At 40.1% G+C, this 14,502-nt stretch overlaps 1 protein-coding gene across 1 annotated transcript; it reads left to right on the top strand.

The window, feature by feature from the left end:
• Positions 1 to 479: 479 nt before the first annotated feature.
• Positions 480 to 11,786, top strand: LOC134533538 (uncharacterized). Its single transcript, XM_063371070.1, has 3 exons — positions 480 to 518; positions 5,399 to 5,511; positions 10,733 to 11,786. Exons 2-3 carry the CDS (start codon positions 5,425 to 5,427, stop codon positions 10,940 to 10,942), a joined length of 297 nt encoding a protein of 98 aa, XP_063227140.1. The 5' UTR covers positions 480 to 518; positions 5,399 to 5,424; the 3' UTR covers positions 10,943 to 11,786.
• The last annotated feature ends 2,716 nt before the right edge of the window (positions 11,787 to 14,502 follow it).

The raw sequence follows: 14,502 nt of genomic DNA, 5'->3' as shown, positions 1-14,502 counted from the left end.
ATACCAGGCGTGTGTAGGCTTCCAGCCTGAGACCCGCACCTATAACCCCTCCTACGAATACAATTAGTTTTAGCTAGGTTGTGAAGTAGCTTGGCTTCTGTTTTTGTAGCCGCGTCCAAGGCGAACATATCACCGACGTTTCGGTCGACATCGCAGTCGTCGTCATCAGGGTAGAGGCTGATGATGGCGACTGCAATGTCGACCGAAACGTCGGTGATGTATTCGCCGTGGACGCGGCTATAACACAGCAGCCAAGCTACTTCAGACAGTGGCCGCGAGAGCCTGCGATCTTTATTCCAGCGAGGTCAGGAATACCATCGTGAATGTCAGACGGTGGAGGCGAATTGCCGCGACGCGCTCCCCTGCCTGGGGCGGTCCCGCCGGGGTGCGGTTGGCGGGGGAGGGGAAGGAAGACTGAAGGGGAGGGGCGGTAGGTGCTCCGGCACTATATAGCGAGCCGGCGAGGCGACGCCAAGGCAGTGAACGCACAGCCGCGTCCAGAACGAGCGCCGCAGCAGGTAGGAACAGCGCCGTCTCTAAACAGCGAGAGGAAAAAAAATTTATCTTTTGCAAAGAATTTTTTTGTAAACTAGTTGGGGACACGTGTTCTCGGAACTCTACCAAACACATCAATATAAATTAGGTATACGTTGGTCTCAGAGATTATGACGGTGAACGAGGAGTTGTAACGTACGTGTTTTTATGTCCCATAGAAATGTATACGAAAATTTACATACAGTAATTCCCCTGGTGTATATACAGAGTTTTTTTTAAATAACTTGCAAAGTTAGCGAAGTAATTTTTTAACAGTTTGACTCCGATTAAATTTTTTTTTGCCACATAAGTCTTCAAAATAATTCCCCCCCCCCCCCCTAAAAGTATAGCATGATTATTTTTATGTTTAATAGTTGTTAATAGTACGGTTATTTATGATTGCTTTGCAAAATTTATAAGTCAGAATATCTAATAATTTTGTTTGTTAAAGGTAGGGGTTTAAAATTTTTGAAAAAAAAAAAAAACCTATAACTTGAAAACTACGACACTTTTTTGAATATAGATTTTTTTTAAATTCAGAACCGTAATTTCCTGGCCTATCAACTGTTTTCATCTTAATATTGAGTAATGGAACACGCTGTATAGATATTGGAAACGGGTTTCCATTGAATTTTTACTTGCGTCATTTTATGTTGCTGCGGCGGCCGCGGTGAGCGTCATTTGTCTCTGGGCTGGAGTGCTCGTTCCGAACCAACAACACGAGAGTGTCGGAACTGTTTTCTTTCCAGGCTGGATCTCGCACACCATCTTGGTTGTTGCATTTCCTTGCAATTGCTGTCATTTGAAGATTTTTCCTGCAAATTGTTTTCCCAGGATAGCTCTCTTGCTGTTTGTGTTTCGTCTAAAATTTGGTCACGTATAATTTTTGACGTAAAAGGGGGAAAAAAATCACGCAAGTACTTAAAAATGCGCTATCTTACGCTGCGTAACCCTTTTGCGTCTCGCAATCAAAGTTTAATAAATATCTAGTGACAAAATTTGTGACAAAGAAAAACTATTGTAGGAAAGCTTTCGTGATAAATTTTCGAGAATAGCCCACAGACCAAAGCAATGACAGTAAAATGTAATCATAAACATTTTAGAGCGAGTCTTAAGTGGGGCTAGTGTCTCCGCCATTTTGCATTTTTGTAAAACTAAATCACAGTTCACAATACATCTTCGGGATTACATTCCATGGCTCGATAGGGAATGTAAATAGTTTGCCCCGGTTGGAGAGGGGGGGGGGGGGGAGAAAAAAGTATACATCAAGTTTTCACTGTGCACATTTTCCTTTTATGGATTTGAAATTACAAATTATTCTTTTAAAACCAATGTTATGTCGTAAAAATTGTGTACAGCCGACTTGCACTACTAAGACCGCGTGAGCAGGGTCTTGATGTTAGCAGACAGATGATTTAAATCATTTTTGGGCATTCTGCGACTTATACTCTTTTTCCTTGCAGCCTAACCGAGATTTGGGCACTTGTTGTAGACAACGATCGACAACTGACGTGATTATCATGATGGTTGTAGTCGGCCGCGTAGAATAATAAGTTACTTCCTCCCAGTAATTAAATACTTTTTTTTTGGGTAAATATCGGACTGTGATGAGACATACAATTTTCGGATTATATTATTCATGAACACTCGTGCAAAATGCGTGGATACATATCTAAAAAAAAAATTAAATAATAACAACTTATGGAAAAATTCAATATGGTGGGGCAAATCCTTTTTAAGGGGGAGATATAGGAACCTAAATACGCCATCTTGATTTCCACAGTTTTCAGGCAATGGCAATTTTTTTTCTTTTGATTTCCTACATTTGGTTTTATTAAAGTATAGCATAACATTCAATATAATGCCTCAAGTAAATGACTGGCTGCTTCAAATAGTTTACCCCATTAAGTCATTAGTGTTTAATAGTGAATATATATTTTTGGAAATGACTTTAGTTGTAATGAATGATACTGTCAACTGTTGAAAATCGGGTGGCGTTTTTCGGGTACTATCTCTTTCACAAAACTTTAAAATTTTGACTCTTTCCGTCTGTAGCAAATCATTGTGCTAAGCGCGAGTATGTCCATGAATGCAACGTGCGAACAGCAGATGTAATAAGCAAGGTGCATGTGAAACACTAGCCATCCTTAACTGTGAATTGCGTGGACGCTACTGACTACAGGAGCATACTGTGGAATGTGTCCGTAAAATCCCATCCGGAATATAAATGGATGTTGCAGATTCAGTTTCAGAAAATCTTGAGAGTTTTTAATGGGAAAATGATAAAAAGTGATTAAAAGGAAACAGTGATAATATAAACTAATTATTAGTACGTGATCAAACTTTGTAGGTCCGTGAACAGTGGTAAAGTCGCATGCTCACATCATTAGTCTTGTTTCGGATGAAATTCATTGACTATTTTTTTGTTTCAGATATTCTTAACATTTTTTTGTGAACGTTGCCACAGCTCTGAATAATGTAGAACTATAAATATATTTAACGCGGGCAAGTAAATTAGGTCATTAAGTAACCAGTGGCTTTAAGTTCCTACGTAGAAAGTTTCTTATTTCAGTTGTTCTTACGAGCATATCTCCAAAATGTAAAACCAATAGCACTTTTTGACGATAAATCGGGCAAAATATGAATGGATACATTCATTTATCCATGAAAAATTGTCACTTAAAAAAAGCCTGCAGTTGGAACAGCGTTATACACGTATGTATTAACGTAATGAGATGAACGGTGCCAGCCACCCTCCGTAGGGCGTAAAACCTTTCGATAGTTGTCGGCAGTGCAGCTTGACCTCGCACCGGCGCGTGCGTCCATAAGGTCGACCCGCGTGCTTTCTCTGAGCGCGTCTTCGCCTTGACGACTGTGGGGCGCCGACTTCTGGCTCTTAGCGCGATAGCTTTTGGAAATTCGCATGTGTCAGCAAGGGATTAAAACGCGCATTTTCTTTGAAACATAGTGCAACAAAAATAGTTGTGTTGGTTCATATTTCGTATTTAACCAATAGCGCGTCTAGAAGAAGCTTGCTTCCTCCCCCCCCCCCCCCCAAAAAAAAAAAACACGCAAGGAACGGAAATGTGAAACGACCACGGTGCTGCCATCTGTGGCGGATGGCCCGAACTAAACTTCACAAAGACAAAAGGAAAACTTTATAGTATTAACTGTTTGATGAATTCGAACAAGAGTGACAGTATTTTAATAAACTTCTTTGTCGAAAATCAGGTCAAACGCCGAGGTTTAGTAATTTTTTTTCCTCCAAATATTTTTTAAATTTTATCGGAGCTGTTTCATTATATAAGTCAACATTTCGCTCTGAAAATCGAATGATTCGATAGTCAACTTAGCTGCTCCGGCAACGAGTTCTAGCGGCCGGTGCGGAAACTACTTGTGATTCGCGTCAAGAAATTTAGTTGAAAACACTATTTTCGTATATTTATCACGCTCGACGTTATTTTTATAGAATTCTACGTTATATTTTGTGTAAGAGTTTATAATATTAAGTGTATTTGAAATATGAGAACACATGAATTTGCTCGTTACCGAGGTTAGATGTTGGAACAACTCGCTCCCATGTACTCAATTTTCGGCGACTTCAACTTCATTGACTTATGATGTCCCAGATTTTGATTCCACCACAAAATCGATCACAACACAAGGCAGGGTCTTCATCTACTCACAGAATGACTGTCCAGTATACGTGAACGACTGTGCTACTCTGTCCTTGCTCTGCCCTGCTCCACACTGCGCCAGTGTTGCTCGGAGGTTCATCTGGAACAGTGGTGAACTACTGGCGGTCCATAGGCCTCATAATTTCGCACGGCCCGTCTAAAAAATCTTTCAAAAAAATAAATTTACTAATACTGATGGGTCAAACCCCAATATTCTGGAATCCCAAAGATTACTTTAAATATACCTTAGAATCCGAATCTATATCTAAACGTTCAAAAATAAAATAATGTACAACAAATGAAAAAAAAATAGTAACTATGGTGCTGAAATATAACCCATTGAAAGTTTTATTCATGAACTAAGTTTCCAGAATGAAACCATATTGTAATTTATTTATATAATTACTGGTTGAAAGTACAATATCTTGGGGAATGGTAACAGGGTAGGTACGAAGAAAAAAATTGTTCAGTGTTGAATTTTATTTAATTTACTTTACTATCGCTAATATTTTTCTTCGAATATTTCCCCCCGAACATCGGATATACTTCGAATCTTAAGGATCTGATGGTATTTGAGGATTTGATTTGCCCATTACCGGTTACTAAGTAGGTATTTACTGTCGTGTATCAGCAGGCGTTGTTTCAACACATATTATCACAGAATTACTCAAAAAATATTATTTATATTTACTTAATATATACTTTGTTCAATAACTATTGTTTTTTATATTTTCAGCTTTATTGTGAACGATATTATAAAATACATTAGTCGTTCTACTCATCACACACGCCACGTATTTACTATCCAATCTACAGAATATATCGCGGGTGCGCGGGAAAATAGGGGATACCTATGTCAAAATTACTTAAATTAAGATATTAAACATTTAAAGTTCTTCCAAGTATGCAAGATCAGTAATGAATCATTCCAAAAATTCAGTGCCATAGAATCACACACAAGGGTGCTAGACCTAACCCATTTGGACCAATTTGTAGAGCTTGCTCTCCTTTACTTCATACCATAAAAAAATTATTTTTTGCAAATATTTGACTTATTCCTTTATTCCCGCGCACCCGCGATGTATGACATAAAAATAGTCGTAAGAATACAGCAGTGACTCACGGTGCCGTGTCCCGCAGAGAGAGAGAGATGTGGAGTGGAGCCGGCTCGACGGGGCTTGTTGCAGACCAGCACCGGGACCTCGCCGCCGAGATGAAGATGAAGATGACCGCCGCAGTGCTGGTGCTGCTCCTGGCGGCCGCCGGCGCAGTCGCCGCGCCCCAGCACGCGCCCATGCCCGTGAGTCTCCCTCCGCGCCCACGCGCCATCAGTCCCGACGCTCAGTCGTCAAACTGAATCGTCAAAAAAAGAAATTGGTTGTCTGTAAAGTCGGTTTACGGACGATAGTTTAACGTGACAACGTCATAACAAAAAAAAATTTATGAAATGATTGCATACTTTTATGAATAAAATTGAATAATTTTTATTGAATTATCACTATTTTGTATGGATACAAAGAAGGAGTGAAATGAAATCTACAATTTAATTTATAAATTTACTTTTATTTGCACTCATTAATTCAAATATGTTTATTACTTTAACGAACAGATTATTTTAACTATAACTTTTATACATGTTTGCTATTTAACTTCTTCCAATCTGTGTTATTCTGTTAAGGATAGGAGGATGATAGGAAAAGTAGGAAACGAATGGGAGTGTTTCAAGTTTAATGTGCCTCGAAAAAGTCAAATCGATGGTTGTTCCAATCGAGTGGAAGGGAGATAGATGCGGCGCAAGCGTACAATGAGCGTAACGGGACAATGTGCGTAACGGGACAATGAGTCATCCTTTTTCGTGCGCGCAGCCGGCGTTCATCGATTTATCAGACGTTGCCACGTCTAACTAGTCTAGCTGGAAACGTGTCAAGCGGACTGCAGTCTCGCCTCGCGGAGGTCCGCACGTGACCTATTCCGTCCCCGCGCGAGCGCACATGCGAGCAGTGAGTGATGTACTACGTAGTGAGTGGTCCGAGCTGCACAGTCACGTTGCTCCGCGCCAGATGCTCTGGACCGGCCTTAAGAGGGAAGGCCCTTCTCGACTGCCTGCGGCGCACAAGGGAACTCACGCATAGCTGATACACCAGTGGACGTCAGTTGCTCTCTCTTGCCCACCTCTAGCGGCGATTAGCGGAACTCATTTGCCGCGTTATAATAAAGTCTGGGAACAAGTCCCAAATAATCATAATATTTACGCAGCCTTAATGTACTTAAAAAACTTAACCACAAATATTTAAAACTACAATAAAATAAAACATAAAAACAGTTTTAAAGATGTAACTTAACCATTCACCAAATTAATTTCACTTACCGACCTCACAACATCAAAAACTCGTTGAAAATTTACTTGTATTCAAAATTTACTAACTGGTGTTTTAACAAAACTACGTTGCCAATTGAACAGAATAACATTATTAAAAATAACTCTTATTCTTACCGCTTATCGAATGCGTCAGAAATATATCACACGTGACACCTGTATTTTGGGATTTTGGTTGGGAAACTTTCACTCAGGGTACTTCATAAGTTAAAATTGTTTGAAAATTAAAAAAAAAAAATTATCCTCTCGCCCTTATAACCCTCACTTCCTTCATAACTGAAACGCCCTGCATTATTATTCTGTTTCATAATTAATACTAAAGCTATGGAGAGTATCAGGGAGTTTTGATTTCAGAAGTGACATTCGCCTGAACTAGTCATGGGCAATAAATAACGGGTAATCTCTGACATAGCAAAAATGCAAACGCATGCCAACTGACAACTGTCAAAACTATGAAGGAATGACCGTGGATGCCTCCGATTCACTGGCCCCGCTATCAGTCCCGAACATATCCGACGTTCGCCGCTCGTTCGTGCAACTTCGTAATAGGAATAAAAAAAAATTAGTTTAAGAAAAAGATGATCACCAATTTGCGATATTTCGTACTTTTTAACGATTTTAGAGTATTATAAACGTCCCTGATCAAACCTAACCAACTTTTCTGTTCAATTGCGGTCATCAGATACCACTAAAAAATATTTGCGACCATTTTATTTATCTAGAACAGCAGTAAAAAAAAAAAAGAAAGGAACATGCGCGAACATGGATTATTCAGGCGTCGGACCCGGGGTGAGATAATAGTGCACGTAGGTTTCTCAAATAACGCAAGACAAAGGTTTGTAAGCGCAAGGTTACAATTGGTGTGAGTCGGAAAAAACCTTGAACTACCTCATGCGAACTAATTATTCGTGTTTTATTTATTTCATCAGCAGTTGAAGAATAATTTTTTTTGTTGTTCCCGACTTCACGCGATTCCAGCGGAGACAAGATCTGATCCACCTTGGCTGCCGCCGCCGCTGCCGCTGCGAATCTGACGCGGGCTCGCTCCCACGGCTCGCAACAATGGCGGGTGTTTTGTAACCGGGGCCCTCGTTAGCCGTCGCCGGCGGAGCGCGTACCGCGAGAGCTCCTCTAGCGGCAGTCGTCTCCTCCGACTGCCGGGGTTGCCAACTCGGCATCGCCACCGACCAATGTCCGAGCGGACACCGCTAGCCTGTTACAACCGGCACGACCAGCTAGCGGACCCCCTGAGAAGTGGCGCGAGCGAGACTTATCAGTAAAGACAGGAATAAATTCGCGGGTTCAATGACCTTCAGGATAGACTCTAATATCCACTACACACTCGGGTGAAATGCCAACTGTTCATTGGCTGCTGACTTGTGAGTCGTCTCGACTGGGTGGCCTGTGATTCGACACTTCTATGAGTGAGGGTCTCTAATTGGCCCTCAGTCCTCCAGATTAACAGTGAACCAATGGCAGAAGCAGCTGTAAGGTATAATTATTTGAATTTTAGCATAACACGAAATGAATCCGCGAATTTTTCAGGTCTCTACTTAACAGTACTCGCGACATGGTGTCCACAGTTAGTACTTTCGTACTAGATCTAGTAATTTTTTACAAGTTTTTTAGTGATCTAGTACATTTACGCTTAGATCTAGTACTTGTTTCTTTAATATAATAATATTACAGTAACTCCAATATGTTTTATTATCAAGCGTAATTATTTTTAAAAACTATGGAATGTATGTGCGTGTGGTGTGATATTTAAGTTGGAGCATTGCAATGTCATAATAACTTCCTAAATTGTTAAAACCATAACAGATTATAATTTAGTACTTTTTTTTTTTTTTTTTTCAAATCTAGTACTTTTTTCTCGCCTAAATTGGTACGAAATATGTTTTCCTTATGGACACCCTGACTCGCGAGAGATGCTCCAACATCCACGCGTTCTCGTGTTTCAAATGCGCTCGTCTACACGAAACTCGGGACACAAAATTTAACGAAGAATCATTTAAAATAATGTCGAGCGTGATAAATACGCGCAAATTGTGTTTTCAACTACATTTTTGTTTTGACGCGGATCACGCTCAGTTTCCGCACACACCGCTAGAATTCTCCCCCGGAGCAGCTGCATCGATTATCGAATAATTCCGTTTTCATGTCGAAATTTTAAACCATATAATGAACCGGCTCCGTTAAAAGCGAAAAAAAAAAAAATCAACACCGGCTTAGGACCTGATTTTAGACACGGAATTTTATTAAAACACTGCCCATCTTGTTGAAATTGATTAAACAGTAAATACTATAAGGTTTTGCTTTGGCTTGTGATTTTTGGTTCGGAACATCCGCCAAAGATGGCAGCACCGTGGTTACACATTTTCAGTTTCATACCGACAGCTAAGATATTGCACATCAAAAATTCAACACTTAAAACTCTGAAGTTTACTAGCTTCATTTAAGTTTTTTCTTGGTACCTAACCGATTACCGTGCTCAAAAATATTTTACTTTTAAAATGAAACTATGTAAATAATATTATGTTATGTAATTAGGTCACCAGGAAAATTAGTTTATCAAAAGAACATTTAAGTGATTGAATGTTTAAACACCGTAGTAATGTATTGATTCTTGTAGGTTATTTTATAGTTTACTCTTGGGAATTAATTTCTGATTCGAGGAGTAAATTCGGGTGATTATAATTTGAGATTCGAATTCGGAAAAATTGTGATTTGACCCATTGCTAGTTTAAAACCACCAACCGGAGAGTAAAGAAATTGTACGTACTTAGTTAACCTCGAGTAACTTTATAAAATACGTTATTTGGAAAGATTCAGACGTAAATTAAATTTACTATTTAAGAAAGTTCTGTGAATCTATACAGCTAACCTCAAATCTCTTCATAATCTTGGCTGGAAAGTATAAATTGCGAGCTTATTGAAAAATAAAATTATGGTTGTATATTTATGTATATTTATTTATTCGTTTGATTTTTATATTTGTCGAAGTTAAGCTAAATATTACACTTAACCAAAGGAAAAAAAATATTATTTTTTTTACAAATGGAATTCTTAATTCTTAAAAATAATATTAGTAAACAGTTTCAAAAAGATTAAGTTAAGCGAATAGCTCACATTTAAGAAACTTGATTAAAAATGTATTATTATTAAACTGTACCGTTTTTTCAATGTTGGCTCATAAATAATGCTGGTCTATTTTCTTACTAGAAAATATTGAACACTAATACAAAAAAAAAAAAAGAAAACATTGAACACTAATACAAAAAAAAAGAAGAAAAATTGTTAACAAAACTATGACTTACAAAATATAACTCATATAAACGTCATTAATTACATTAGAAATTGATTATCAATACATTTTAAGTTTGAAACGGTTAAAACAATGACATACGAGAACAAATGAATGTCACTGCGAAACAGGCGGTGGCCACGCATGCGCAGGAATACCGCGTGAAGCCGCTTCTTGTCCACCTGATGATCATTGGGCGAAAACATTGTGGAAACAGTTATAAAGGACTAAGTTTTATGGCAGTGGATGTTTTTAACGATAGAAATTCTGATTTATGATCATTAAACTGTCGTAGGACGTGATCAAGCACCATTTTCGCATTGTGTTGGGTGTTGCAATAAGATGATGGTGAGGTGAAAAAAGACTTAAACCAAGTCACAGCATGCAAACCCCTGACGATGTTGATAAAGAACGTCACTGTTATATGGCGGTGAAACAGTTCAGTATGATACGGTGTGTTACGAAGGGTAAAGGATTATTCAATTATTGTTTAGGAGGTAATTCTATTGGAAAAGTACGGCACAGGGAAGATTTCGGTCGCTATAGGCGCGCACGTGTTCATTCTTCGTGACGTGTTTGCTGTAGGCCTACGTGAATGGGAGGGTTGTGAATGATGGCAAATCACCAATCCAGAAAAAAAAAAGTTTTTTTTTTTTTTACCTGAAAGTGTGCTGCTGATAATTTTTTTTAACTTGACGAGCTAATTAGGATGTTCAGAATCACCATTTGAGGCTCTGACCGAGTGCATGACCAAGTTAGGGCCCTAAATAGTTTTGAGAATGAGAGTCTGAATTGTGGCATCGATGTCCCCAACGTGTGATGTGACTAAACTTGTCGCAGTACGACTACGCGTGGAAGGTGGAGGACGCGCCCAGTAACAGCTTCTACGGCCAGCGGGAGGCGGGCAACGCCAACGGCCGCGTGGACGGCAGCTACCACGTGTGGCTGCCCGACGGCCGCCTCATGACCGTCAGCTACTACGTGGACGGCGAGAGCGGCTTCGTGCCCAAGATAACGTACGAGCAGAGCGCCAACCCCTTCGCCGGGTAGCTGACCCCGACCTCTTCCCTTCAATCCCCGACAACCCTCGTCCAACCCCGTGCCAGACCCTTCTTGTCCGTTAGTTGACCCCGACTTATTGACCCCCGCCGGTCATAGGCCCATCCTGTGCCAGGACCCTACTTAGTTCTTCAACCTCTTCATCGGGTAGCTGATCCTGACCTTTTCCTTCAACTCCCTACAATCCCGTGCCAGACCCTGGAGCTCCGAGCGCCAGACACCATGTAGTTCTTCAATCACCGCACATCTCTTCGGGACTACTAAGATTTGAAATTCGTGCGAATCAGTGAAATTGGATTATAAATCTGTCAAAATCTGCTACACTTGAATTCATTATTTCCCGGGACTGTAGTTTCACAGATTCATCCGAGATTTGCCACCGATTTCTTAGTGAATTGCCAGATAAATTCCTCTGATTTAGCGAGCAATCGTCGCTCAAGATTCAGTGTCATACGCGGAGGAAAACATTTGTTTTATCCAACGAAATTGTTTAATTGCGTGTGGTCAAGTATGTAACTACATTCAGTGCGATAAAACTGATTTGTTTAACAAAAATTGTCTACTTGTTTCTACAATAAAACTTTTGTCTCGGTGTACGAAACCACTTTGTAACCATATTAGATGAACTGTTGATTATACAATCCCTTGAATTCGCCATTTCTTTTTCAAATAAATTTTGATATGATTTCTTAGTTTATTAAAATAAACTGTCTGTAGTGATCACCGCTACACCGTAGGATATGCTTGTTTAGCACAAATGAAGGAACTTTCATTATTTTGTAAAATTTTATATTTTGTAAATAAATATTGTCATTAAATAGTTGTTAAAATATCATATATTTTTATTTGTAACACGTGACTGTTTTGTTGTAAAATGAACTGTAATTCCTAACGTTAAGCAATGCACCATAAGCATAGCTTCAAGAATTTAGCGAACACAAGACAGTGCAAACTTCGAGAGCATAACATATATTTTTTTAAGTTTGATATCTATGTACGCTGTTTTTATACGAACTGGTCAATTCTGAACCTGCAAAAAATATTAGAACTCTTACTTAGTGTGTAACGCAATCCAAAGTACAAGAAGCCCCTGAAGTTGTAGCATGCTTTGTAATACAACAAACCAGTGTAGCCGCAGTGGACATAGCGGCAATGGCATTGAGTCGCAGGCAATGTAAGGACGATTGTTACTACAGTGGAAGTATAAAAATTTAGCTTCTGCAATTAAATGTTACAGACTATCTCCGAAAACATATTGGCTAGATGGGTTAATAAATCTAAATGTACTAAACATTTTTGAAAGAAGAGGTTTTTAATGACGTATGACGAAAATGAATGGAATATCTGGGTGCTATTTGAAAATTCCATGGTTGGTTAAAGGTGAGAGATACAAACCGAAATAGGCCATCATGATATAGACAGTTTTTATACCCTAACCGATTTTAATAGATTCATTTTTGGCTTTCCTAAAGCATAGTAGACTATATAATTTAATTGAATGCCTGAAGATAGTAATGACTGGCTGCTACAAATAGTTTACCCTGTAAAGTTTGGTATCTAATTCATTGTTGTGATTGACTACCAGTATTGTGTCGACAAGATGGCAAAGATAATGACAAAAAAGAATGGGTAAAGACAGAAATTATGTTCACCTGCAAGATTATGCAAGATATTTACGTATGTATAAGAGCATATTTATAACGCACGTGTGAACTACGTGACGGTGCGACAAAGTTTTTTTAAAAATATATCTGTAACGATTTGATCAGCGTTAAACCAAGAAAGCAACCACTTAGATCTTTTTCTCCCGTTTTAGTTAGGATGATACAATTTTCTAGCGTTACGAAAATTCCGGCGGGGTAACCGGTAGAGGAGACGGCAGGGGACAGGTAGAAATGACGAAGCATACTTGCACACTTGCACACATATACTTTCACACTTGCATACTTGCACAATAGTATAATTTAACGCTCACATACTTGAATTTTTTTTATGTGTGACCTCGGCCAAAAAGAATTATATTTCCTATACCTAATACTATAATAAGTTCGCCCGCTTAACGGAGTTAACTAAAAGAAACCTCAGAATGACACATACGTACAGAGCCGAAATGACAAATACCATTTGGGCCTTTTTAATTTTGTTTTTATATTACAAAAGTTCCTGTCCTCCTGAGTGTCCACCTCGGGGCTAGACTATCACTCGTCGATCCAACCTCAGTATCTGCAGTATCCCGGGCTCCCGCGACAATGGTTCCGTTGAGGCCGTGTTGACGTCACTCTTCTTCGACGCGGTGGCGGGGGCGTCCGGTCCTGGGCTTAGCTCGCACCCCGGCGCCGCCCTGGACGTACATATCTCCACGCAGACTCCTGACCAGAGACGAGACGTCAACGACCTGCAACACCTACGCAGTTCCTCTTGTCATAGAGTCCCGCTGTGCGCCGAAACTGGGTTATTCCCGGAACACCCCGGTGTAGGCCAGGCCAGCACCAGCCTCGTCTGCCGCTGTCCAGGTAAGACCGTTCCCATCACGCTGACCCACGACCGTGCCAGCCCTGCACCTCCTGTATCCGGGAGACCGTCCGATCGAGTGCCCCACTCGCCGACGACTACGTTGCACCCCGCACAGCGCATGCGCCGTCCACACGCCGGCTGGCGCGCGCTTTAAGCGGAGGGAATCCGTCTTAATAAGCAAGGAGGTTAATTTATGTCGCGCATGGACTCCACGCACACATTTAAAAAAAAGTAAAACATAGCAGATGTACCTCTAAAATAATGTAGCTTTAGAACAGTGAACAGATATTTTTGAAATGAGTCGAGTTGAGTAATTCTTACAAACGAATTAACTAACTCACAAGCCCCGTTAATTATATTAATTAGTTTAGATAAGCTGGATGGCAATCAGTAACGGAACACAAACCGCCGGCGTGCAGCTCCTGCTCGATGTGTAGACAACTACCAGCTTTACGTGCCTGAGATGCGGGTTGTCTACGTCTAGGCGCTCGACTTAGTGTTCTTGCTTGAACTTGGCGAGCCGTAGTGCCGCCTCCCGTCTCCATTCTGTCGCCGCTCCAATTTTACTAACTCTCAGAATTTATGCCTGCTTTTTGATGTGTAACATCCTAGCTCTCGGTATACGGCATTTGGTAGGAGTAATTTTGTGAATATACCGGAAGTCAGGGGGGGCCACTCCCGCTAGCCGCCCGCTATTGGTGGGCGTGACGTCACTGCGCGGACACCTGCCGTCACCACGCGCGAGCCGCACTACTCTCCAGGCGTTTTACAATTCCATGCGTTTCTCATTGCTCACAAACACCAAAACTGCCAGCATCACTTGTAGTTTTATGCCATCTTCAACATTTTACTGTACTTCAAGAATAGTAAATACATGTTATACCAATTGCATCTATTGCATGTAGAAATATGTACATACCGATTTAATTATATTCGGGTACTTCATTAAAATTTGCCATCATTTTATCGCGCATATTTAGCCTATAATTATATTTAAATTTTGTGTGCATGGTTGGTTATCAATAAATAGCAGACAC

This window comes from Bacillus rossius, chromosome 6 (assembly GCF_032445375.1).
Source record: "Bacillus rossius redtenbacheri isolate Brsri chromosome 6, Brsri_v3, whole genome shotgun sequence".
Classification (NCBI taxonomy): domain Eukaryota; kingdom Metazoa; phylum Arthropoda; class Insecta; order Phasmatodea; family Bacillidae; genus Bacillus; species Bacillus rossius.
Note: the sequence above shows the minus strand (reverse complement) of the source record. Positions and strands in the feature narration are given on the sequence as shown.

Bases quoted from the DNA above. Each gene is read 5' to 3' on its own strand.
- LOC134533538 (XM_063371070.1), top strand. From the start codon at position 5,425: ATGAAGATGAAGATGACCGCCGCAGTGCTGGTGCTGCTCCTGGCGGCC. The intron at 5,512-10,732 runs GTGAGTCTCCCT...AACTTGTCGCAG, and splicing joins CCCAGCACGCGCCCATGCCC to TACGACTACGCGTGGAAGGT.